Source organism: Sapajus apella, unplaced genomic scaffold (genome assembly GCF_009761245.1).
Source record: "Sapajus apella isolate SASKATOON/1434 unplaced genomic scaffold, GSC_monkey_1.0 scaffold10, whole genome shotgun sequence".
Taxonomy (NCBI): Eukaryota; Metazoa; Chordata; class Mammalia; order Primates; family Cebidae; genus Sapajus; species Sapajus apella.
This window is the reverse complement of record NW_022436950.1, coordinates 26,177,599-26,204,030: the sequence shown is the minus strand read 5'-3', so window position 1 is coordinate 26,204,030 and position 26,432 is coordinate 26,177,599. Positions and strand designations below refer to the sequence as shown.

At 35.6% G+C, this 26,432-nt stretch overlaps 1 protein-coding gene across 4 annotated transcripts in view; it reads left to right on the top strand.

The window, feature by feature from the left end:
* The first annotated feature begins 4,995 nt into the window (after positions 1-4,995).
* LOC116551470 (sperm-associated antigen 16 protein) overlaps positions 4,996-26,432 on the top strand; it is a 193,200-nt gene continuing 171,763 nt past the window's right edge. Inside the window, exons 1-3 of one of the 4 annotated variants that reach the window (XM_032277658.1) lie at positions 4,996-5,313; positions 16,707-16,753; positions 17,904-17,999. In XM_032277658.1, coding sequence (XP_032133549.1) covers positions 5,178-5,313; positions 16,707-16,753; positions 17,904-17,999 — 279 coding nt within the window. In that variant the 5' untranslated portion in view covers positions 4,996-5,177. The remainder of the gene's footprint in view (positions 5,314-16,706; positions 16,754-17,903; positions 18,000-26,432) is intronic. The other 3 variants (XM_032277659.1, XM_032277660.1, XM_032277661.1) reach the window with 3 other exon arrangements.

Below are 26,432 nucleotides of genomic sequence, written 5' to 3'. Positions count from 1 at the left end.
GTTTTAAAAATGAGAGTTCCCTGCACAAGCTGTCTTAGCCTGCCACCACCAATGTAAGACATGACTTGCTCCTTTTTGCCTTCTGCCATGATTATGAGGCCTCCCCAATCACATGGAACTGCAAGTCAACTTAAATCTGTTTCTTCTGTTTCTTTTGTAAATGGCCCAGTCTTGCACATGTCTTTATCAGCAGTGTGAAAATGGACTGATGCAATGATGTTGATAGTTGAGAAGTATGGGTCAGGTATGTTGTAGAGTTTCCTTCAATTGAGATTTATCTGATGTTGTCTCTTGATTGGTTCATGGTTATGGGCTTTGGGGGTAAGATCACAGAGATGAAGTGCCATTCTCATCACATCATAGCAAGGGTACATACTGTCAACATGACTTATCACTGTTGATATTAATCTTGATCACCTGGGTGAGGTGGTAGTTTATCAGGTTTCTGCATTGTCAAGTTGGGATTTTACTACATAAGGAACTCAATATGTGTAGGCTATGCTTAGGGAATATGCAGCTATGCTTCACCTCCTGGAATGCAGAGTATCTACATAAATTACTTAAAACTATTCTTCACAGGAGATTTGCCCATTTTTCTGCATTCATTTACCCATCATTTAGTCATTTATTTATATCAGTATGGACTCGGATACTTATTTTATACTTTGAGTTACACTTCAGTAATACTTTAGTAATTTGGTTGCTCAAATTGTCCTACCATCACCTAGGACAACTGGCTGCAGTGTCCCTTTGACCTATGCCTATCACTTTGAGATTTTTTTTTTTTTTAGTAGGTGGGATCTTTTTTAATTTCTGGAACTATAAGGTCCTCCAGGCTCATCTTATTTATTCCCAGTCCAGCCCTAAAATCAGCCATTTCTCCAAGGAGCCCTCTAACCTTTTCATTAGAAAATGGTATTAAAAACTAAAATCTGAAGTGCTCATTGTAATGGGGGTGTTGTTGCTTCTAGGCCCTCTCAGCTGACAGAGCAAAGAAATATATGTGTGTATACTAGAGGTTCAAGTGATGGCATCTGGGCTCAAGTTTTCTCTTTCTCCACTTGGGTCTTACACGCTGACTCAATTCTTAGATAATTTCTTCATACTTGCAATGATGCTGTAGCAACTCCAGAACTAAGTCCCAAGGGGCAGAATAAGAATCTCCACAAATCTCCAAAAATTACCAAATCTAATTTGGCTCCTTTTAAGACACATGCCAACTTCAGTACTGACCACAGTAACCAAGAATAACGAGATATTCTTTTGGGTTAAACTGGGACATATGTTCCTTGCCAGAGACAAGAGGATTGACCCTGTTTGAACTACATGGGCTCAGAACATTAGAGAAATACATTTTCAAGTGGTTGTTAGTGAAAAAACGAAATATATATTCTGTATGTTTGAAATGATAATTTTATACCATAGCCAATTACTACTACTACTTCTGTGAATCCAGAAATCTAAAATTGGCTACCACTTACTGTGAAGTTTTGAAAGAAAATAAGATAGTTACTTTTATAAAAAGATGCATCAGTAAATGGCTTGGACTCTATCTATAGCAAATGAATGCTTGTAACTTCTGAAAATGGAATGGTACTTTACTATATTATTGCATGTGATTATTTTCTGCTTTAAATCTGCAAATGCAAAGAGTACATCCATTGTCACCTTCCTTTCTGGTTTTGCTTTTAAAAATAATTTCACTTTTACACAAATGGAGCATTTAGGCTGGGAGGAGATAAAATTTGTTGTCCTTTGTAGTTGTTGCTTTATTTTTACTGTCTCCATTGGTTTTCTTTATTCAACTTTTTCAGCAACACATTCAAAGGGAAAGTAGATAGTTTGCTGTTCATTCATCAAAATATTAAGGCACTTTTTTTTCTACTTCAAGGAAGTTTGTAAAGTATATTACAAAGGAAATACTATAGGATGGAAAGGCATTATAACACAATTACTGTGGTATGATGTTTTTGTTTTCTCTTAGCAAAGCTTTCACACTTCTTTTTAATTAAACTAGTTACTAACCGAATAAGAATTCAAATGTAACACATTTATTTTCAAATTTATTCCTTGAAAATCCATACTAGTTTTAAGATATTAGCAGTTCTCCTGAAAGGTTGCATCATGTTTTTATCTGACGGCAATTATTGGTTCTATTTATATTTGTTAAAATTATTTTTTGCTTTTATTTCGTTGCTTTTTAGACCATTGTAGAGACCAAAAGGTTTACAAAATAAAATGTTAATGTAGCTTCTAATTGGTACTTTAAAAACACACTGCTGTGTTTCAAATTGTAGTTGAACCACACGTATCTTGGGTGACTCCCAATTCTGAAATCCATGCAATGGATATAATCAAATCAGTAACTCTGAATTAAAACTTTGGCTACTTGAAAACTTTATAGAATTAGACTTACAGGTTTTTATTTTTTTTGAGGAGTGCAGTTAATGATACTTCTTTCAGTTACAAGTTTTCTTTTGTTGAACTCTTTGGAGAAGAATTTTTTTTTCCCATTTATCCTCTACTTTAAGCAGGGGATACAGGTCAGAATTTATTAATTTTGACTCTATTAAACTCTTTCCCTTGTTTGAGTGCTGAATGTTTCTGAAAATATTTAAGTTTTAAAGTGTTTCTGTATGTTTAAGTTTCTGATAAATATAATTACAATTGGGCTGGTATATTCATTCAACATTTTAAGCAAATTTTATTAACGATTACTTACTGAAAACCTTTGATATATCAGACATGGTAATAAGTGCTTTTTACATATTTCATTTACTCTTTATATTTTAGTAAGGTAGGTATTAAAATCTCTGGTTTACAGAACAGGATACTAAGGCTCAGAGAACTTAATTAAGGTGATACAGAAGAGACTGGAGACAAACATATCTGTAGAAGATGACATACTACATCCATAAAGCAATAAATGGATGAGCCATTGTAATGGACAAAAACAAATCAAACTACACAGCAATTGTTCTGAGAGACCCTCCTCCATGTCTTTTATATTCCTGCATGTCTTGTTGGATCTGCCAAAAATGTAAGGCCTTGACCACTCCTTACTCAGGTCATTTGTTAAGGCTGGATTTACAGGAAACAACTTGGAGAGATGAGGTAATGCCTTCTTCTGAAACAAAGAGCAGACTTTCTATAAAAGCAGCAGATTCTCCAATGTTAGAATTCTTCTCCTGTATTTTCAGCCTCCTGTGATTGTTCCTGGAATTTAATGAGTACTCAGGAAATGTCTGATGTGAGAAGTAAAGGACAAAAAGTAGGGTAGTAAAAGAATAGGTACCAGGAATGAATTATCTGACTATTATGTCTACTTGTAACCCTTGATTATTCTAAAAAATAAAACAAAATCAAACAAATGTAATAGAAATAACAGCTCACATTTCTTAGTGTCTTCTATGTTCCTGGTAAGTTCTTAATGCTTTATGTTGCTTTACCCTTTGCAACAGCACTTTGAGGTAGGTGATATTGTTGTCTTCATTTTACAAGTGATGAAACTAGGGCCTAGAGGGATTAAGTAGTAGTTTGCCCAATGTGTCATAGCTAGTAAGTGATGGAAGCAGGCTCTGAAAAGCTGTCTCTCTGGCTCTGACACCTGCACTCTCAAATACGTTCTTAGGAAGTTACTGCTGTCTTTTGGTAATAAATGGGAGCTTTTATAGGACCACTGGCTTCCAGTTTTCATCAAGAAATATAAAATGAAAAATAATACCATTAGACTTAGCAATCCTATTACTAGGTATATACCCAAAGGAATAGAAATTGTTCTACCATAAAGACACATGCACATGCATGTTCATTGCTATTCACAATAACAAAGACATGGAATCAACTTAAATGCCCATAAACGTACTGGATAAAGAAAATGTGGTACATATATACCATGGAATACTATGCAGCCATAAAAGAATGAGATCATATCCTCTCAGGGATGGAGCTGGAGGCCATTATCCTTAGCAAAGTTATGCAGGAACAGAAAACCAAATACTGAATGTTCTTACTTCTAAGTGGGAGCTAAATAATGAGAACAAATGGACACAAAGAGGGAACAACAGACACTGGGGCCTACTTGAAGAGGAAAGTGGGAGGAATGAGGAGATCAGGAAAAATAACTATTGGGCACTACATTTAGTACTTGGCTGACAAAATGAGCGGTACACCAAACTCTGCCACACGAGTTTACCTGCACATGTATCCCTGAACCTAAAATAAAAATTAAGGAAAAAAAAATATTTGCAAGGAAAGGGTCCTTGAATTTGCTTCTGATACATATGCGATATAACCTGAGGAAGATCCTCTCATAGCAATAGGACTACACATGATCGGGCAAGTGTCAACTATATACATTTGTTAGGACCAAATTTGTAGCGCATAATTTTCATGCAACCGTTTTTACCTTGGTGAGAATCAATTCTACAAATACTATTCCAAGTCTCAGTATACGGAATCGAACTCAAAACACATGTCCAGATAAATGCATTAAAGATCACAAGAAAGGGACTGACAAAGCTGAACGCCATAGTTCTTTATCGCTAAGTGTCTGAGCTGCGTCCGGTAGCTCCCCTGGGTCAGTCTCTCAATTATGATTTTTAGGACTTATTTTTTCATTAAAATTTTTTTTCAGGTGTTTAGAACTTCCCCTTTCTTTTTTTGTTCTTTTTTTTTTTTAAATGAATATAACTTATTTTATTACAGTAATTCAAAATAACTTCCCCTTTTCTAGTAGTTTTCACTGGAAACACTTGGCGATCTACAAACATCTGAAATTAGAGGACTGCTAATGGGCAAAAGAATCAAGAGAAAGGGAATTCAAAGACGACAATGAAGCGTGAAAGAAATGATAGGGTCAAAGCGAAAGAAAACCAAGCTGCCTAGATGGCAAGGGGCATTACAAGCCGTTCTTTGTATTTTCTCCGCTCTGAGAGCTGCGCCCCAGCTCTCGCGTTAACTAGGCAACAACGTTGCCACGGTAACCAGGAGGCGCGGGACGGCGCCAGCTCCTTGGACTCCCGGCAACCCTTCTGTGCGCGGGGCTGGTTCGCGGGGCGAGGGTGAGGGATTTCGGAATCTCGCGAGAGCTGCTTGGGGCCGTCGGGCAGCGTTTTGTCTGTTGCCCTTAGGGACCGCTGTGGGCCTGCTGGCCGCGGGGGACCGGAGCGCCAGAGATGGCTGCTCAGCGAGGGATGCCCAACTCCTCTCTGAGAGTCCTGGAAGAGGCGTTGGGCATGGGTTTGACGGCAACCGGGGACGCCAGGGACACGGCGGATGCGGTGGCCGCCGAGGGCGCCTACTACTTGGAGCGTATCCTTCCCGTGGAGGCACGGCTCGCCGCGCTGGCGGTTGATGGGTGTTGGGAGGAAGGCGAGGGCTTCCCACTGAGGGCGCTTTTGAGGCTTGGATCCACCGTGCTGGACGAGCCTGTGTTGGACGTCAAGGTGTTTGCCACCATGGTCTCCCTGAGAGCCGCTCACTGAATTCTCGCCCTTAGTGCAAAGTGTCCTGTACCTGCTGTTAGAAGAGTTGGGAGACCTTCCAAGGCCTCATAGTAACCGCTCAAATTTTGGATGGAGGCTTGCTTTTTATGTTAAGACAGCAGAAAAAATTGCTTCAACCTTCCTTTCAGATAATGGCTTTTCTAAATAAGCCCTCAGTCTTTCAGAAAGCCGTCGCAACAAATTAAACAGGGGAATGTTAAGAGACTAGGGAAAGACCTCTGCCACTGGACTTTAAGGAGCTGAAGCTCAGAATACCCAACCCATGGTCCTGTTCGATGGTCCAGTTATTGAGTGCTTAAATGCCTAGTTTCATAGCATCATCTTCCTGGGTAGTTTCAAGTTTGCCTAATTAATAATAGAATAGTTGCTTTTTTTCTTTTTTTTCCTTGAGCAAGTAAATAATGATCTGGTGAGGTATAAAGCTCGGAGATGTTAGGAAGAAAGCAGATAGTGATGAGCGATTTTTGTTGGAAGTCCCAGAAAAATTGAATAGCCATGTGTGGATAATTAGGTCCACTATTTCTTGTGTAATACTTTAGAACTCCCCTCCTCTAGTTATATAGATTAATTCCTACTAGGGAGACCGGTAGAGTTCCTGAGAAAAAGACGTCTAACTCCTTTATTCAGGCAGGTAAGAAAGAGATGATTATCTGTTCAAGGAAACTCTGCCTAATCTTATTTTTTTGATCAACTATAATCCTACCCAGTTTTAATCCAAGATTTTCGAAATCCAGCAATGATTCATTTTGTGAGCTTTGACAAGCCGATTAACCTGTCCTGACAGGCTCAGTACACATCCACACTACAGAGAGCTTTGAAGAATTTAGTTGAAAGATTAAAGAAAATAGGTAGTATTTTATTGGGTGCAAAAATGACTTTTACAGGAATAGAAATTCGAATCACTTGAATTCAACTTGTAAGAAATATATGGGTGCTTTAGTGTCATAAATGAGGTTTATACTGTTTTCATAGATCTAACAGGCTGTCTTTTCTAGTAATATTCCTCTTTAGGTTAAACAATGATTTTTCACAATTCTTTGGAAGCTTATCTATATCCAGTGTCCTTGCTACTGAATGGTAACCAGGCATCTTATCATTTGGTTTGCATTAAAATGATTTCCATGGAAAAAGTTTAATTGTTAACATGACATTGACACAATGAGGTAACTTTTTGCAAATATCTTTGTGAAATAGGAGTCTAACATAACACAACTTTCAGCAATGAAAATCAGGTTTACTTAATTTGCAAGGAGATCACTGAGTCACACCTGCCAAGATGTAGCAGTTTGCAAACCTGTCTTACAAAGACTTCTTCAAATAATCACACTTATTTGAACTTTAACACATATAAAGAACTGAAACTTTTTAGGATTTTACTATCCATTTTGTGAATTATTTGCTTTTCTTCTTTCTTTGACTACTATTTTGTATTTTAATGAAAAAGTAGTCAGGGGATACACAGTTAAAACGTTTAATCAATCAATTTTGCTATATACCATGCTGAGGGAAGAAGTTTAGTCATTTCAACTCTTAGTTGAAATTAAATTTGAGAATTACTTATGAATACCAGTTATCCCTGTATCCCTGGGCTCTCTTCACATGGGTAATTAAGAGATGCCTGTGTAATGTTATTTGACATTGTTTCTTAAGGCAATTATGATAGTTGCCAAAGTGAGACTTCATTTGGTTTAAAGTCTTTACTTTCGGGTAATTAAATTGAGCTACTGTGGTGGGTAAATAAAAGTTATAATATGCACAAATGAATCAGAAATCTGATGTCCTCTGCTTTGTACATATACTCAAGTCACTTCTAATCTACATTTGTCCTGGACTTACCCTTATTTATGACTGAACAGATGCTCCTAGTATATTAGACAATGAGCTAGCAATATCGAGCAAGAGTTTGAAAAAAGTTGAATTCTTTGGGAAATCTCTTACTTTTCTGCTTTTAAACACTCAAATGTGAAGAATATGGATTAACCTGTCCTGACTCTGGCTCAGTACACATCCACGCTGTAAATCCACTCTACATTACTAATGTCCCTACCAGAAACAGCCAGGATCCACCTTTGGTGGGTGGGGCATTAATAAAGGTACCATGTCCTTTATAATGGTTTAGACACTGTGTTCAGGAAAAAGAATTCTTACCTCTGCAACACCCCTTCCTTCTCTGTAATTGCCTAACTGTAACAGTGTCACCTATTTCTCTTCTAAGTAACCTCACAATATCTTTGCTTTTCTGTTTTAAACTTCAACAAGGTGAGATACAAACATACATGACATTGTTCTTTTCTTAGCTGTTGTCAGAATACTAAGCAATTGTGTTATGGAGTACATGAATCCTCTCTAGAACTCATCATTAGAAAAATATTTGCAGCATTCTAAAATACAAGGCGAGATTTTAGCTATGTGATATGTAAAGGCTCAAGTAGGTATCTCCAGAACTTAGAAGATTGGTTGTCTTTTGTGAATAAATCTATTATTAGAAATCAACACAACTTGGGTGAGGTTTTCAATTGTTGTAGTAGGGAGGGGCTACCTATTAATGTGTGACTGTGGACACTTAGGACTGCCCAGTTACAATTGAAGGCCAGAATGAATTTGTACTAGGAAAGCTAAAGGTTAATCGATTTTGTTATTTGTCTAAAGAGACTTTGTTCAAGGAAGAGTAATGGAATACATGGACCCTAGGAAAGTGGAGCCCTCGAGGTATTGTTTTTGTTACATACCTTCCTTTACATGGACACCTGGATCCTCTAGCTTTTTATATTTCCTCTCTGTAGGCATTCTAATACTAAGGATTTAGCTTTTTAGATGGCGGGTATAAGTTTACTGACCAATTAATAGGTCTCCTCTATCCCCAGCAACAATTTCAGAGAGTTGAGTAAGTTTGAGCCAGTTCTGTGAAGCTAATCAGCTCTGGATGGAGTCCCAAAGTCATTTCTTTCTGAAACTTCAAAATTCAGGACTCTAGATCCTGAAATATGGGTATCACACTAGACTGATGTCCTTATCTAAGATTCATGTTGTCTTTAAAAAATTTGTGAATTATGGCTGGGTGCACTGGCTCATGCCTGTAATCTCAGAACTTGGGAGGCCAAGGCAGGTGGATCATTAGGTCAGGAGGTCGAGACCATCCTGGCCAACTTGGTGAAACCCCATATCTACTAAAAATAAAAACATTAGCTGGGTGTGGCAGTGTGTACCTGTAATCCCAGCTACTTGGGAGGCTGAAGCAGGAGAATCACTTGAACCTGGGAAGCAGAGATTGTAGTGAGCCGAGATGAAACCACTGCACTTCAGCCTGGTGACAGTGAGACTCCATCTAATAGTAATTATAATAATAATTATTATTATTTTTTAGAGATGAGGTCTAGCTCTGCCACCAAGGCTGGAGTGCAGTGGTATGATGATCGCTCACTGCAGCTTCAAGCTCCTAGGCTTAAGGATCTTCCCACCTCAGCCTCCTGAGTAGCTCAGTCTACAGGTTTGCGGCTGTATGCCCAGCTAGTTTTTGTATTATTATTATTTTTTTTTGGTAGAGACAGGGGTCTCATTCCGTTTCTCAGATTGATCTCAAATTCCTGTGCTCAAGGCATCCTACTGCCTTGGTCTCCGAAAGTGCTGAAATTACAGACATGAGCCACTGTACCAGGCTACTGTCTCCTTAAGTAACATTTCCATCTAGCCTTTCACTGCAATAGTAATGTTCACTGATAACTTTAGTTAAAACTGAAGTTTTCCTTTTTTTGAATTTACTGTATGGTTTTTAACTTTTTTTTTTTAAAAAAACTAAACATTGTAGTTGAGTAAGTAAAAATAGAGAGATGGATGCATAGATTTCTTTATCTTTTCTCTTTTTTTAAAACTAACATTCCCTTAGATACATGTGTTTGCCATGTTTTCTTCTGTTATAACATGGTACTTCTGTGAAATGTTTGTAGTATTAAGTGAAAAGACATTTGTAAAATTCTTAATAATTATTATGAACTCTAATAGTGTATTTCTTATCATTGGAACTTAATTTGTGCATGGGTTCTTAGATATTAGAATATATATACCCTATGTATATTCAAATAAAAAGGATAGACAATTTGCATATACATAGACCAAGAACTATGTTGCTAAATCCAGAGTGTTGATTTTTACCTGTGTGAAAGTCATAGGCTATCTGGAGAGAAAAAATTGTGTTTTGTTCTGTGTCCTTTAGTGTAGTCAAAAATTAAGGTATGTATGACTCACCTGTGGATCTTTAAGTGACGATTCCAATTCAATAAGTGTGGGAAGGGGGCTGAGCTTCTGCATTGCTAAGAAGCTTCCTGGTGCTGCTGGTGTTGCTGGTCCAAGGACTGTAATTGAAGTAGGAAGTCTGTAGATTAATATCTTGAATTCTAGCCTTTACATTTTCAGATAGAGATACCACATGTAGAGCCCATATCTTTGGATCTCCCAACCTAGAAGTTGGAAAGACTTAACACCACCAGCTGCCGTTAACACTGAGTCTTATATGCTGAACAAAAGTTATTTTCCAGTTTTGGAGGTAGAAGATACACATTAGCCGTCTAGGACAGGGGTGGCCTATACATTTCCACTCTTGCCAATTCTATTGAATTGGTAGTAGCTCCCTGGTATAAGATATTAATAAGCATTCTGAGTCCTCATGAAGACTGTGTGGTAAAAACTGCAGGGAGTAATTGGCAAAAGGGAATGTGAACATAAGCATGCCAGATACCTTCCGTTTTTTTGTCTACATTACTCAGCTAACTTATTTAAATTGGCCTTCCTAAGGGAACAAGACTATGAAGTTTGCTATTTACAGTATTTTTATTTCAATTTAAAATGTTGATCGTGGAAGATCCAGGCTAGATTTTAGATTGTCCCTTGCACATTGGCTCTGCAGTGATGGCAAGGATTACAAAATGATTTCTGTCTATAGTAGCTTTGGGCAATCATGTAAAATATAATTAGCTATATGTTTCACTCCAGTTCTTTATAAAGATGCTGCTGCTGCTGGCAGTAAACCCCTGCCTACAAATGCAGCACTGGAAGAGAGCAATGTGTAAGGTACTTTGTATGCTGCTCGCATATGAAAATTGTTCATTGGTTTCTGGCTTTGGTCCATTTGCAGAATGTTATTGTCTCCCCCTCGTACCAATTGGCACCTCAAGCACTGCACCATTAGGCCAACCAAAATTGTCTCCCTGAGGCTCCTGGCGGTTGTGTCCTCTGTAGTACTGTGGTGGGCTTAGGGCTCCCTGGCAGTTTTGGGGTGGGTGTTACATTTTCCCATTTTCTGATAATATCTACAATATCAGGATCTGGTGCAGGCTCTGCTAGTGCAGAAACTATGAGATTATTCACCCATGGTGACCAAATACCAGGGAACTAATTCATGCTATAAAACTCACAAGTGCTACTAAATTCCTTTTAGAGCAAATGGAGATTTAGGAGGAATGGGAGCCTCAGTCTGTGTCTAGGTTATGACTAGGGATACAGAACCTGGCCTGGAGTTGGATGGTGCTGTGGGCTGTGGCTTCAGCGTGGGGAGAAAAGGAGCCATGGACACTATCCTAGGCAAGAACAGTGTAGAAAACCAGGCACAGTATTAAGCGTCAAGTCAAGGCCAAGTATACAGATATGTAAGAACCAGATATAAGGGGAACAGACGGGGCAGAAGAATTTTGGAACTGAAATTCAACAGTGTTCTTTGAAGGAATACTAGGGAGCTAGAGGGATGGGAGTTTTTTAAGGGCTTAAAGGCAGCTTGACATTAAGAAACTGGTTTTAAGCAAGAATGCTAGCTTATTATTTCAGTGGAAGAATAACTTTGCATGAAAACTGTGATTAGCTTAATTGTATGGATGTTTCCTGGAGAGTAGGATCACCTAAGAGATTAAATTACAGTTGAGAAAGTTGCTCAGTGAAAGCAGAACCAGAGTATAAAGCATTTTCTCTTTCTTGATGAATTAACCTTTTCTACTCTGGCAAGATTGCTACACAAAGCAGTGCTTTCCAAAGTTTTTCACATATAATACTCCATCATATCCTACTTCACTCTGCCTTTTTGGCTGTCCCAAGGGCCAAGGGGATTGATATATCTATAATGCACTGTTGTTTTTATGAGAACCCAAGAATGTCATTTCTCTCTGGCTTTGGAACAAGATGTTCCTGGATATCTGTTGAGAAACTCAGTTTTCATTGGGTTGATACAGAATTAGCATCTGATTCCATGTCCCTTTTTACCCTGTTTACTGGGAAGCTTAGAGTAAAGTCTGGGGGTTATTTTTAACCAATCTTATTAAACCTATGGTATGTGCTGCATCTTAATCCTTATCTTATTTCTGTAATACTATTTCCTTTTCTCCTCCAATTTCAACATTAATTGTTATATTTTGTATAGTGTGTATATTTGCAAGCTGCTACAGAATCACTTTAGGATCAGTTTGTGCACCTGTCCATGCTGCCAGCTAGCTATCCAGGTAAAAAGATGCATACAAACATAAGTGTCAAAGTATATTCATATCCTTAATAACATTGCACAATTTAAACTGATTTACTTCTGGGAATTTTAAAATATAAATTATATCATGGATACATAAAAACCAATCAAAGTATGTATCTTCTAGTTTGAGTGTTTAGTCCACTACCTGATGTATTGTCTCATCAATCTCTTGCCCTTGGTTAGATTTCGTTTTGAGTCTGTAGCCTGTAGCTCTTTTCTACTTATCTTTCCTCTGTGGATCTTCAAATTGAGTTATCTATGTGATTTAATTTACCTCTTATTAATGTAACACTTGAGAGTTTTGGAAAAAATTAGGTGAGTTCATTATCTGGGATATTGGTTAAAAAAACATATCCTATTGTGTTACTGTAGAAATAGTATGATGTAGCTGCAAATTCATGGCATTTGTATCTCAGGAATTTATCTTTGCCATTCATAGCTATGTGGTCTTGGGCAAATCTTTTAAGGTCTTATTCAGTTTCTTCATTTTCAATTTAGAAACGACTATATCTGTGCTGTTAGACCTCGCTGTGGTGTTACTAGAATAAATATAGTTTTGGTCCATGTGAAAATACTTTCAAGTTTTATAAAATGGTAGTTGTGTTTTCCCTTAATCTTTTTTGATTGTTGGAAAGTAATACATTTTAGTGATAAAAAGCCATTGTCTAGAGTATTTGCTGGGTAGGAGTATACAAGTACTGTTTGATATTTTCTATGCTTTGAGGACAAATCACTTTTTTTCTACTCTATATCTACTTGTGACATCTCTTCCTCATATAATCTTATCAGTGGTTGGCTTATTTACAACTTTAAAGCCTATCCTGAAGATTTTAGAGCATTTACTTCTTTTTGAAATTATTATGGTATGAACATGGTGAAGGATGGCATTGCTTTTCTGGAGACATACAAGTGACTGCTTACAAAATGACTTTCTAGTAGCTGTCTCTCAGAAGGGGTCATCGTTTTTCATAGAAAAGAGGCTGACTTCCTCTAGCTGAACTTTAGGAAATTTTATCTCATTATATAAAACTATGAGAAAGATATAAATCTATAACTGGAGAGAAATTTAGAATTGTCTTTTATTTATTTTAACATATGGGGGAACAGAGGCATGAGAAATTTAAGAGATTTTTTTCCATAGATAGTCATCTCTTTGTAGAGTGAGGAAAGAAATGACAACAAATACTTTTAACATTTACTATAAGCCAGGTACTTATCTAAATGCTTTACATATATTAACTCTTTTAACACTCTTATAGTATGGAAGGAAGATAGTCTTTAAATCAAATGACACCTGTTATGGTTTGGCTCTGTGTCTCCATCCAATTCTCACCTTGAATTATAATAATACCCATGTGTCAAGAGCAGGACCAGGTAGAGGTAATTGGATCATGGGGCCGGTTTCTCCCATGCTGCTCTTGTGATAATGAGTGAGTCTAACGAGACCTGATGGTTTTATAAGTATCTGGCATTTTCCCTGCTTTTACTCATTCTCTCTCGTGGCGCCCGGTGAAGAGGTGCCTTCTGCTATGGTTGTGGGTTTCCTGATGCCTCCCCAACCATGCAGAACTATGAGCCAATTAAAGCTCTTTGCTTTATAAATTACCCAGTCTTGGGTATTTCCTTATAGCAGGATGAGAATGAACTAATACACGCCCAGTGAGCCCCACCTCCTAATAGTCATGCTCTTATGTAATCCTCACACATTGAATAGGGTGACCCATGTAACCAGTAAGATATTGAAGAAATGATGTGTGTCCTCTGATGTTTGGCCAGAAAAGCTATTGTGGCATCCACATTGTTCTCTTGTACTGCTTATTCTGGGGGTAGTTAGCTACCATATGTTGAGGGTGCTAAGGCAGTCTGTGGAGAGACCCACATGGGGAGAAACTGAGGTCTTCAGGCAAGCTAGTACAGTGTCAGTGAGCTGCCATAGAAATGGATCCTGCTGCCTCATCTCAGCCTTCAGATGACCCTAATCCTATTGTCATTTTGACTGTGACATCATGAGAGACCCCCCCCAAGTCAAATTCCACCAGCTAAACCACCACTGAGCTCTTGACCCACAGAAATTAGAGTATCATAAGTGCTTATTGTTCCTTTTTTCATCATTGAGATGTAATTGACAAAATTACATATATTCAAGGTATACAGCATATTTTTATTTACATATGCATTGTGAAATAATTACCACACCCAAGCTAATTAACATATTTACCTCATGTAGTTACCTTTCCATTTTTATATTACTTGTAGTAAGAATATTTAAGATCTCTCTTTACAAATTTCAAATACATGGTACGTTATTATTAGCCATAGTTACTGTGCTATGCATTAGATCTCCATAAATTCTTTGAACATTTGTGCAATGTTGACCAACATCCCCTCATTCTCCCTACCCTCTATTCATGGGTAACTCCCCTTCTAATGTCTGTTTTGGTGGAGTTGGACTTTTAGATTTCACGTATAAGTGAGATTATGCAGTATTTGTCTGTCTGTATCTAACGTTTCACTTAGCATGACCTTCAGGATGAATATCTGGAGTGAGATGTTAAATAAGAAGTAACAGAATGGCTTTGGAACTGGGGATTAAGGAGATGCTGGAAATAATTTGTTAGTGAAAGGTAAAATACCTTAAACAGATTGCTAGTAGAAGCTTTATGGTCTTTAAAGAGGCTGATGGCAAGGAATTAGAGAGTGAGGTAAATACTATTAGAAACTGTTCTGCAGTAGTAGATGATAAAGGAAGTATTTTACTCTTTGTAGTCTTTCATATAGATGATTTAAAGTTATGGAGTAGACTGCAAGTATGCAACTATTTTTATGTGGTTGTTGTTTAATTATTTAACTAGCTATTTTTGAGCCTAATTACTTTTCACTATGTTATTAGGAGAGGCACTTAGTCATGTTTGGCAACAAAATACTGACCTTTTGACAGATACCTGATATATGAGGATTGGCCATAATAGAATAGGGCTTAAGTGTCATCTTCGAGGGATAGGGATAAGAAATACAGGGAAGAATGATTACTTATGTTGGAGCTGGGTAGCAATAATACGTTTATAGGCTTAGATCTCTGTGGAAAATAATTGGCAAATATTTTATGTATTTACATAGCACAGAAAACCCATACAGAACATGGAGAGATAATGTAACATGGTGAAACCTAAATGTCTGGGGCTTATTCCCAACTCTGTTAGGTCCTAGCTGTGGAAACTTGGTGCCTCTGATTCTTGATTTGTAAAATGGAGTTGTAGTTCCAGCCTCATCGACAGGATGAGGCTGAAATTAGTTAACACACAGAAAACCCTTAGAACAGTTCCTGGTTCCTATTAAATACTCTGTAAGTGTTACCTATTCTTGTTACACACAATAGAAGTTGTTATATACCATTTCAGCTAACTAACTCTTGGTAAGCATAATACCAGAGACATTTTATTTATTTATTTTTTTGAGATGGACTCTCGCTCTTGTCGCCCAGGCTGGAGTGTAATGACACAATCTCAACTCACTGCAACCTCCGTCTCCTGGGTTCAAGCAATTCTCCTGCCTCAGCCTCCCAAGTAGTTGGGACTACAGGCATGTGCCACCATGCCCAGCTATTTTTTATTTTTTTTTTTATTTTTATTAGAGATGGTTTCACCATGTTGGCCAGGATGGTCTCGATCTCCTGACTTCTTGATTGTCCTGCCTTGGCCTCCCAAAGTGCTGGGATTATAGGCGTAAGCCACTGTGCCTGGCCCAACCAGGGACATTTTATGATCAGCAGCAAAATGAAGAATAGGCTAATCTTATCTTTGATTTTCATAACCATTACTGTTTAATTCATACATTTTAAACTTGGTATAACCAAGTCAGTATAGTTGAAAAAAATGTAAACCTAACAATAACAGCAAGCATTGCTGGTGTGTGCTGTGAGTTAGCATAAAATATTGTCTTGAAGTTCTCATGTAATTAGAGTAACATAATTTTTGAAAGTCTTAAAGCAATTCTCTTAGAATTATTTTATGTTAGAATCATTTCCATTGATATTTAATTTCTTCCCTATTTATGAAATTTTGAATTATGATAGCTGTATACTTTATATTTGCTTAAAAATTAAGTTATCTTTCCTATAAAGATAATTTAAAAATAGAGATGTATGGAAAAGTAAAATTTAACTAAATTTTATTGATATAAACATTGATATGTGTTTTTTACTTATACTTAAATATTGGTGTGCATTTATTTTGTTAATTCACAACACTTTAAACCAAATAATGTCACACTTTATTCATGCACTGTGAAGAGTTAACTCAGGAGCTCTGAAAAATTCATTGTGGTTTAAGATGAATTTGAAAAATTTACCATTTTTTGTTATCTCTTTCTAATTCATGCTACCTTATGATACTATGTATATTTTCATAAGCCTTTATAGAATCAAGTTGAAAATCATTAGATAGATGGCAAATAGTCAAACAGACGATAGAAATGTAGTTTTTCATGGATTTGAGTTGTGAAAAATAACAAAGTATTTTATTTTAAAATATCTAGATTTATAGGCTGTATGGGGAAGATGCATTTTTAAAAATTATATATATTTTCTGACTTCCTGGGGAGACAGTTGAATCCAATACTATATTTGAAGGTCAAATCAATTTTTTGTATAATAATTTTATTCTATATTTTTTGAGATGAAAACTTGACAAGATATTCAGAGGTCACCATAACTGAAACATCTGAAGATGACTGTGAATATGAAGAGGTAATATGTTAATTTAGGTATTTATTCTGTAAACTTATTGCAGTCATTCTCATGAAATGTTTATTTTCTGAAACATGTAAGAACCGTTTCTTTTTTCTTAAGAGATAGTTTTTCAACTGAATTGAGCTGATTAAGAATGAGATGTGAAAATTCTGTTTAAACATTTAAGTTGGATAATACATCTGATTCTTTTGGTTTTCCTGTTAATTGTCCTTTAGGTTTAGCTCCTTATTGCCTGCCTTATAGATTACTACCATAAACTGTCATCTGTGTTCAGGAGGCATTTCCTGTCATTCAGTCCACTCTTGGCAAGGATTCCTAGATTCCCACTACCAATTGGTAGCTCCAACTACCCAGTTGGAGCTCAGGCCTTATGCATCCTTCCGGCTTAACTGTACTTCTGTCTAATGTGGTTCCTATCTCAAAGCATTCCTTTAATTCATTTTTCCCATGAGACCTATCATTGCTTTGGACACTTGGAGGATAAAGTCACTGGTAGATGACAGAGGCTGTGAATGAAACTGTATGGAAATAAGCCTGGCAAGCCTGGGTGAACAAGTGATGGGACAGACATTGGAGACAGACTTTTTATTACTGGTAAAATGGAGATAATATGTACCATATGAAGTTTCTGAATAAGTTAATAAATGTAAAGGGCTTAAACCAGTGATCAGCATATCAGAAGCATGTGTTAAGTCTTAACTGTCATTAATAACGTAATTACAATCCATCATGTCCTTTCAAGATTTTAATGCTCAGTGAGTTTTATTTTTTAATAAAGCAGAGATTTCCAGTTGCTAGTAGTTATGAAAAAGTGATGGTGGAGAATACCTGGGATGGGGAGAGAATGGTGACATTTAGATAGCCTTATTATTTTTTCAGCAGCATTGTTAGATTACATTTGCTATTATAGATAAAAGCAGTTGCCCACAAACTAATCTTGAATTTATTAGAAGTGACGTTTATTGACATTTACAAGGAATTCAGAAGAAAGCAGTTTGTTATTCATTTTTCATGGATGTTCAGAATGACATGTGTTTCACATAAAGTGTTTCTTTGATCCTTTGCTTTGTGAAGAAAAATTATTTCTGAAGTGAAGTATTTTATATTTCTGCTCACTCTTCTATCCTTCTCTTTCTCTGTGATCTAGATACAAGATGACAATTTTAGCATACCAGAAGGTGAAGAAGATCTGGCAAAAGCAATTCAGATGGCCCAAGAACAAGCTACAGATACTGAAATTTTGGTAAGAATTGAACGTTAGTGTAGTCTATAGTTTAGCAGTAGTGCTTTTATATGAAGTTTGGAAAGTCGTTTAAATGTAAATACTTATCAGTGCAGCCCAGTCATCTGCTATGTCATTTTCATTTCTGTGTATTTGTCATCAAGCTTTCACTTTAAGGTAAGCAGTCATATTTACTCTTTTTTGGATTGTCATTCTCCACATCATCGTCACTTTGTATCAAGTGACACCTTCTCTCAGAACTCTGTCTGATTAATCTCACTGGAGGGTAGACCAAGAATTTTCAACATCCATGTTTAGAATTTAGTATCATATACAAGTTTTAGAGTCTGTATTGTAAGCATTTCGTGTTTTTCAGAAAGAAAGTATTCCTCTTACAGGGAATGCTTAATATATTATGACTTTTTCTTGTGAGGCTTATGAACTAATTATGTTAAGGAATGTGGTGGAGGATGCTTTTTGATTTTAATACAAGGAACTAAAATACATAAAACTAATGACATTCCTATAAAATTGAAAACACATTAAAATTGTGAACCATTTAATAATTATAGCAACGATATTTTAAAAAATGTTTTATCTCGTACCAACATAAGGATGCTTTCTTTCAATGATTAACCCCTTTACTACTGAGAAATGTGAAAGAATTCGTGAAACTTCTTTTTGGTTGCAGATTTGCCTTCCTCAGTGTGGCATTGTATGTGAGACTGCATATTATACCATGTCTTTCTTTCTATATTCTGTAGACTTCTTCAATATGAAAGTTCAATAACTCCTTTCCAAAATGTCCACTCAAAATTTGAATAAAACCTCTAGAAGAAGATTTCATCAAGCCAGAATTAATTGAATTCTGTTATAAATTGGGGGCTGCAGCTCATAGTAAATAACGTTCTCTAAAGGACCCCATGGACATAACTTCTTCTTGGTAGACACAATGTGAAGTCTGTTACATAGACTTATTAGTCTGTTCAATATCTCAATGCAATAATTTGTAGGAATGGTTTTAAAATGTATCAGTATTATTTTCAGTGACATGCAACTGATAGGTTTATTCACTTCTCATCATCCTCTTGCTTTACATCATTAAGGATTTTGACAAACTGTGTACCACTCATTTGTATTAGTATTTGGTAAAGTACATCTGGCTAATATAGTGCTTGGCACATAGTGGGCACTAAATAAATAGTTAAATAAGTGAATAATCATTAAATAAAAAATTATGAACAAAACTGTAATTGCTTCTTTCTTCTGTCATGCTCAAAAGTGTTTGTAAATGCAAAGATAAATCAGAGGACAGTTGAGGAAGAAATACATTGTTGTAGCTATTATATCTACTGAGCCAAATATCAGTAATTCTTCTTTTATCAATTTGTTGGAAGGTTTTCTTTATCATAACCTTACATGAGTTAACATTCTAGATTTCTGGCATGTCTATAGCTGATTGACTCTCACTTAGCTTCTTTTTACCTCATTAAAAAAATTCTTTGTAGGAACAGTATTATGCTGAAAATTCACAGAAATTGTCCTTAAGCTGTTAAAATTAAATATGGATTCATTTTATCATAAGCATATTAGTTATATTTTTTAATTTGATTTTTATTTCTAAAGCATTTTAATCTTCAATAATTTGAACTGTGCTATGGGCTTTCTGTTTTAGGGAGTACTTACTGCTTGTTAAATTAATTTTTTGTTCTGATCTTATATGTATTCATAAACATGATATATTTTCTTCTATGCCAAAGAATGCAGTAATCTCTATGCGTAGAGCTCTTAAAATTTTCATTAAAGATTGCAAGTAAAAGGTTATGATACTATCTGGAAAGTTAAGTAGAAATAACGTAAATTATCTTATTTACAATTTTAACAACGACTTATTGAATAGTTGACATTTAAATATGTTCTTATGATTTCTTTTAAACATGGGTAGTATAGATAAAATATTTGAGAATTGATTGTATAGTTTGTGTTGTAAATTTTAAACTGTATTTGATATACTATTAGTTTTCTTAGGAGATTCAGTGATCTGAAGTCAGAATAAAACATATTTTAATTATATTTAAAGTTATTGTTGAAAAAATTGAAACGATAGGAAATGTTACTAATCTATAATAATTGTGTAGTTTGGTTATACCATTAGACTTAAGTATTTTCCAAGTATAAATACAAGTAAAGATGGGACAATATATATGATGTTTCTCAGGGTGTGTGTGTGTGTGTGTGTGTGTGTGTGTGTGTGTGTGTGTGTGTATTACTTAGGGATATTTGTATGTACATATATGAAAAGAAAGATCTGCTTACATTTAAGCTGGGTCTCTCCTTCTAAACCTTGAGCCTTTTTATAAGTGTATTTTTGCCATTTTTTGGGATAATTCTTTAGCCTCTTTTGCTATTGGTATTTTATTCTGTTAATTTTCAAGTTACAATCTCAAAGGTCTTATATTGCTATAATTCTGTAATTCTAAGTTTTATAAATGTGGAATTTTGATATTTAAAGATGACAGTAACAAGAAGCCCAATTCATATAATTGTTCAATTCCCTGATGCTTTCCCTCCTCCTAGTAGCTCTTCTCCTCTTCTTTCTCCTTTTCCTCCTCCTTCTCATCCTCTGAGAATGTAAGCAGAATTTATGGAATTTCTTTGGAATATTTAAGTATTTTTGGAGAAGACTAAATGATGACTGACCCAAGTGACAATGTTCTTTAGCATATGTATCAATAGTTATCAAAGTATTGTGGAGGTCTTTTGGGGGTCCTCAAGACCCCTTTTAGGGAGTTTATGTTGTCTTTAATTTTCCAACTAAACACCTGCTGGAGGATTCTCTTTATACAGCTCAACCAAGACAACATATCACAACAGGTCGAATGCAGAAACAAATATGGGGATCTTGCTGTTCCTCTAGACATTAAAAAGATTTGTAAGAATGTGTAACAGTGAAACTCTTCTAACTAGTTCTTTTTCTGTTTTGGAAAATGTAGTTAGTGTTTATTAAAAAAAATTCCATCTATGTTATCTGTGCAGAAGTTTTATTATAATTATTTTAAAGTAAATAAATGAATATTTAAAAATGTAATATCTAACATATAACTCTTGATAGGTATAATTCAGAGGAATAAGTGCTGTCTGGAGTCCTCAATAATTTTTAATATTATAGAAGTGTTGTGGGAACATAAAGTTTGAGACATTTTATAGAATTCTATTCTCAGAAATTTTCAATTATATTTATTAAGAATTAATATAAAAAAGTTATCTTGCTATTATGTTAATATACCAAAATGTAGTCTAGGATGAAAATTTTTCTTTTCTTTCTTTCTTTTTCTTTCTTTCACCTCATAATTTAGTTAAAAGCCATAATGAAAGTTGTATGTAATGTATAATAGAGATAAGATTGCAACTTATATTTCATAAGTGTACATAACTGTTGCATGTATGATATCTGTGAATACATGAGTAGAGTTTTGCAATCTAAATTTATAACACAAAAGCTTCTGTATTGTAATGTTTTGTTTTTTTAAGTGAGCCTTTCAATTCCTTAAGACAGAACTGTGTCTTTTTCATATTTAATTCTGAGACCTTTCATGGTACCTGGTACATGGAAGATGTTCACCAATTATATGTTGAATAAATATCATACATGAAGATAAAAGAGATACTCATGATCACATTAGAGCTTGGAGGGGTGTCTGTGTGTGTGTGTTTTGTATAAATGCAGAAAAACTATAAATTGAGGTATAAGTATATTAACAAGCTTATACATTTTAATTTACAGTATAAATAAGAACCATAGCAGTTTAAGATGGTTGTGTTTCCTTTCTGTGTCAGTGCTTCAAGGTGTGTACATGATACGCATTCAGGAAGACATAGAATGTAAACACTTATTTGAAGGGGCAGGAGTCTGCTGGTGTGTTGCAACTGTACATAAAACAAATATCCTGTAAGCAGCCCATAAATATCTTCAGATATGAGAATAGATACACCCTCCTGCAGTCTCTCTGTCTTCCTTTTCCTGTTTTCTCAGTTTCTTCCAACAATTACCTATCTCAGCCTAAAATATCATTTTCAAATTTATTGACCAAAAAAGCCAAGGTAGCATTTATTACTGTATAATGAATGTTCACTTCCAACTATATTTTGCCCTCACCTTACAATGACATATAATCTCCTGTGCTAGTAACCAGCACACTGCAAAGACTTGAAAGCAGGCATCTTGTACTCTGCTACTTTGGTATCTCCCATGACATTTGATATAGCATCCTGCACTTCTTATATAATACCTTTTTAATAATCTTAGAGTAGTCCTTTTTTTTAATTTTTAATTTTTGAGGGTACATATTAGGTATATATATTTTATAGGGCACATGTGATATTTTGATACAGGCATACAGTGTATAATCACATCAGGGTAAATGGGGTTGTATCACCTCAAGCAGCTACCTTTATGTTACAAATAATCCAATTATACTCTCTTATTAATTTAAAAATATACTATAAATTATTCTTGAATATAGTCACTCGGTTGTGCTATCACATACTAGATCTTATTCATTCTAACTATATTTTTGTACCTATTAACTGTTCCCTCTCACCTCCCCAGCCTCTGGTTACTATTGTTCTACTCTCTGTCTCCATCAGTTCAATTGTTTTACTTACTAGCTCCCACAAATAGGTGAGAATGTGTGAAGTCTGTCTTTCTGTGCCTGACTTATTTCACTTACACAATGATGTCCAGGCCCATCCATGTTGTAAATGACAGGATCTCATTCTGATGTCTGAATGCTACTCCATTATGTATATGTACCACATTTCCTTTCTGCACTCCCCTGTTGATGGGTACTTAGGTTGCCTCCAAATCTTGGCTATTGTGAATAGTGCTGCGATAAACACAAAAGTGCAGAGATTTTTTGATATACTTATTTCCTTTTTTTGAGTATATTCTTGGCAGTAAGATTGCTGAATCATATTAAATACAGGTATTGATCGACTTACGACCTATGCAACTTACGACCATTCGACTTTACAACCACAATCGCTAGCCACAGCTGCTCCGCGTCTGGCAGCGCCAACGTTGCCCAGCTGGGCATACGACAGTGCGGACCAGCTTCTGGCAGCGCCACCATCTCCGCGTGCATATAGCCTACTCAACTTACTACCAAATCGTGTTATGACCCGTCTGTCAGAACCAAACATGGTCGTAAGTCGAGCACTAGCTGTAACTCTATTTTTATTTTGTTTGAGGAATGTCCAACTTGTTCTCTGTAGTGGTTGTACTAATTTACATTTCCACTAACAGCGTACAAGGATTATTTTTTCTCCACATCCTTGCCAGCATTCGTTATTGGCTATCTTTTAGATAAAAGCCATTTTAATTGGGGTGAGTTGATAGCTCACTGTAATTTTGATTGGCGTTTTGCTAATGATCAATGATGTTGAGCACCTTTTTATATAACTTTGCCATTTGTATGTCTTCTTTTGAGAAATGTCTATTCTGATCTTTTGCCAGTTTTAAAATTAGGGTTTTTTTTTTCTTTACAGTTGTTTGAGCTCCTTATATATTCTGATTATTAATCCCTTGTTGGATGGATAGTTTGCACATATTTCTCCCATTCTATGCGTAGTCCCTTCACATTGTTGATTGTGTCCTTTGCTGTGCAAAACTTTTTAACTTGGTGTGACCCCATAATGTCTGTTGTTTTGTGCAGTATTAGTCAAGAAATTTTTCTGTAGAGCAATGTCCTGGAGAGTTTCTTTTGGGAGTTTTCTCTTAGAAGGTTCTTGGTTTGAAGGTTTACATTTAAGTCTTTAGTTCATTTTGATTTGATTTTGTATATGGCAAGGGATAGGAGTCTAGTTTGATTCTTCTGGATTTGGATATCCAGTTTTCCCAGCACCATTTATTGAAGACACTATCTTTTCCCCTGATGTATGTTCTTGACACATTTGTCAAAAATGATTTTACTGTATATGTATGGATTTGTTTCTGTGTTCTGTATTCTGTTCTGTTGGTCTATATATCTGTTTTTATAACAGTACCGTACTGTTTTGTTTACTGTAGCTCTGTAGTGTCATTTGAAGTCATGTAATGTGATTCATCTGGTTTTTTCGTTGTTCAGGATAGCTTTGGCTAATGTGAGTCTGTTTTGATTCGACATTAATTTTAGGATTATTTTTCTATTTTCATGAAAAATCTCATTGGTATTTTGATGGATAGTCCACTGAATTTATAAATTGCTTTGGATAGTATTGACATTTTTAGTAATATTGATCCCTCTAATTGATGAACATGAAATATCTTTTCATTTTGTTGTTTCTTTTTTTCATTTCTCTCATTGGTATTTTCTAGCTCTCATTGTAGAGATATCTCACTTCATTGGTTAAGTTAATTCCTAGGTTTTTATTTGTAGCTATTTGTAAATGTGATTGCTTTCTTGATTGGTTTATCAGATTGTTAACTGTTGGCATATGGCAATACTACTGATTTTTGTATGTTGATTTCATATTCAGTAGCTTTACTGAATTTATTAGTCCTAATTGTTTTTTGGTGAATACTTTAGGTTTTTTCAAGTATAAGATTATAGCATCTGCAAACAAGGATAATTTGACTTCTTCCTTTCTGATTTGGATGCCCTTTATTTCCTTCTCTTGTCAGATTGCTCTACCTAGGACTTCCAATAATATGTTGAATAATAGTGGTGACAATGGGCATCCTTGTTATGTTTCAGATCTTGGAGGAAAGGCTTTCAGGTTTTCCCCATTGAGTAAGATAGTATGTATAGGTCTGTCATATATGGCTTTTATTGCATTGAGGTATGTTTCTTCTATACCCATATTTTTTGAGGGTTTCTATCATGAAGGAATGTTGAATTTTATCAAATGCTTTTTTCAGCATCAGTGGGAAGGATAATATGATTTTTGATCTTTATTCTTTTGCTGTGATGTCTCACATTGATAGATTTGCATAAGTTGAACCATCCTTGTTTTCCAAGGATGAATCCCACTTGGTCATGATGAATGACCTTTTAAATGTGTTGTTGAATTAAATTGGCTAACATGGTGTTGAAGATTTTTGCATCTATGTTCATCAGGAATATTGGCCTGCAGTTTTCTTGTTTTCATATGTCTTTGTCTGGCCTTGATATCAGGATAATACTGGCCTCATAGAATGAGTTTTGAAGTATTCCTTTTTCTTCCATTTTTAAGAATAGTTTGAGTAGGATTGGAATTAGTTCTCTTTTAAATGTTTGGTACATTTCAGCAGTGAAGCCATTGTGTCCTGGGCTTTCCTTTGCTGGGAGCCTTTTATGATGGCCTCTAGCTCGTTACTTGTTATTGGTCTGTTTGGCTTTTGGATTTCTTCATGTTACAGTCTTGGTAGGTTGTGTGTGTCCAGGAATTTTTCCATTTCTGCTAGACTTTCCTATTTACTACCATGTAGTTGCTCATTGTAACCTCTAATGATCCTTTTACATTTCTTTGGTATTGATGTCCCCTTTTTCCTCTTAATTGTATTTACTTGAGTCTACTCTTTAAATATTTTTTTTTTCCGGCTAACGTTTTGTCAATTTTTTTATCTTTTCGAAAAACCAAGTTTTTGTTTTATTAATCTTTTATATTGTTCATTTTAATTTCATTTATTTCTGCTCTAATGTTTATTATTTTTCTTCTACTTACTAGGTTTGGTTTGCTCTTGCTTTGCTAGTTCTTTAAAATGAATCATTAGTGTAAAAGTGTTCCTATATCTACACATCCTCTCCAGCATCTGTTGTCTCCAGATATTTTAATGATCGCCATTCTAACTGGCATGAGATGGTATCTGAATGTAGTTTTGATTTACATTTCTCTAATGATCAGTGATGATGAACATTTTTTCATATGTTTGTTGGCCTCATGTATGTCTTCTTTTGTAAAGCGCCTTTTCATATCCTTTGCCCACTTTTGAATGGGCTTGTTTTGTTTTTTTCTTGTGAATCTGTTTTAGTTCTTTGTAAATTCTGGATATCAGCCCTTTGTCAGATGGGTAAACTGCAAAAATTTTTTCCCATTCTGTTGGTTGCCGTTTCACTCTAATGACTGTTTCTTTTGCCATGCAGAAGCTGTGGAGTTTGAATAGATCCCATTTGTCTATTTTGGCTTTTGTTGCCAATGCTTTTGGTGTTTTGGTCATGAAGTCCTTGCCTACGCCTATGTCTTGAATGGTTTTGCCTAGATTTTCTTCTAGTGTTTTTATGGTGTTAGGTCTTATGTTTAAGTATTTAATCCATCTGGAGTTAATTTTAGTGTAAGGTGTCAGGAAGTTGGTGGGAGTCTAAATGGGAGTTCAACCATTATAGAAGACAGTGTGGCGATTCCTCAAGGACCTAGAAATAGAAATTCCATTTGACCCAGCAATCCCATTACTGGGTATATATCCAAAGGATTATAAATTGTTCTACTATAAGGACA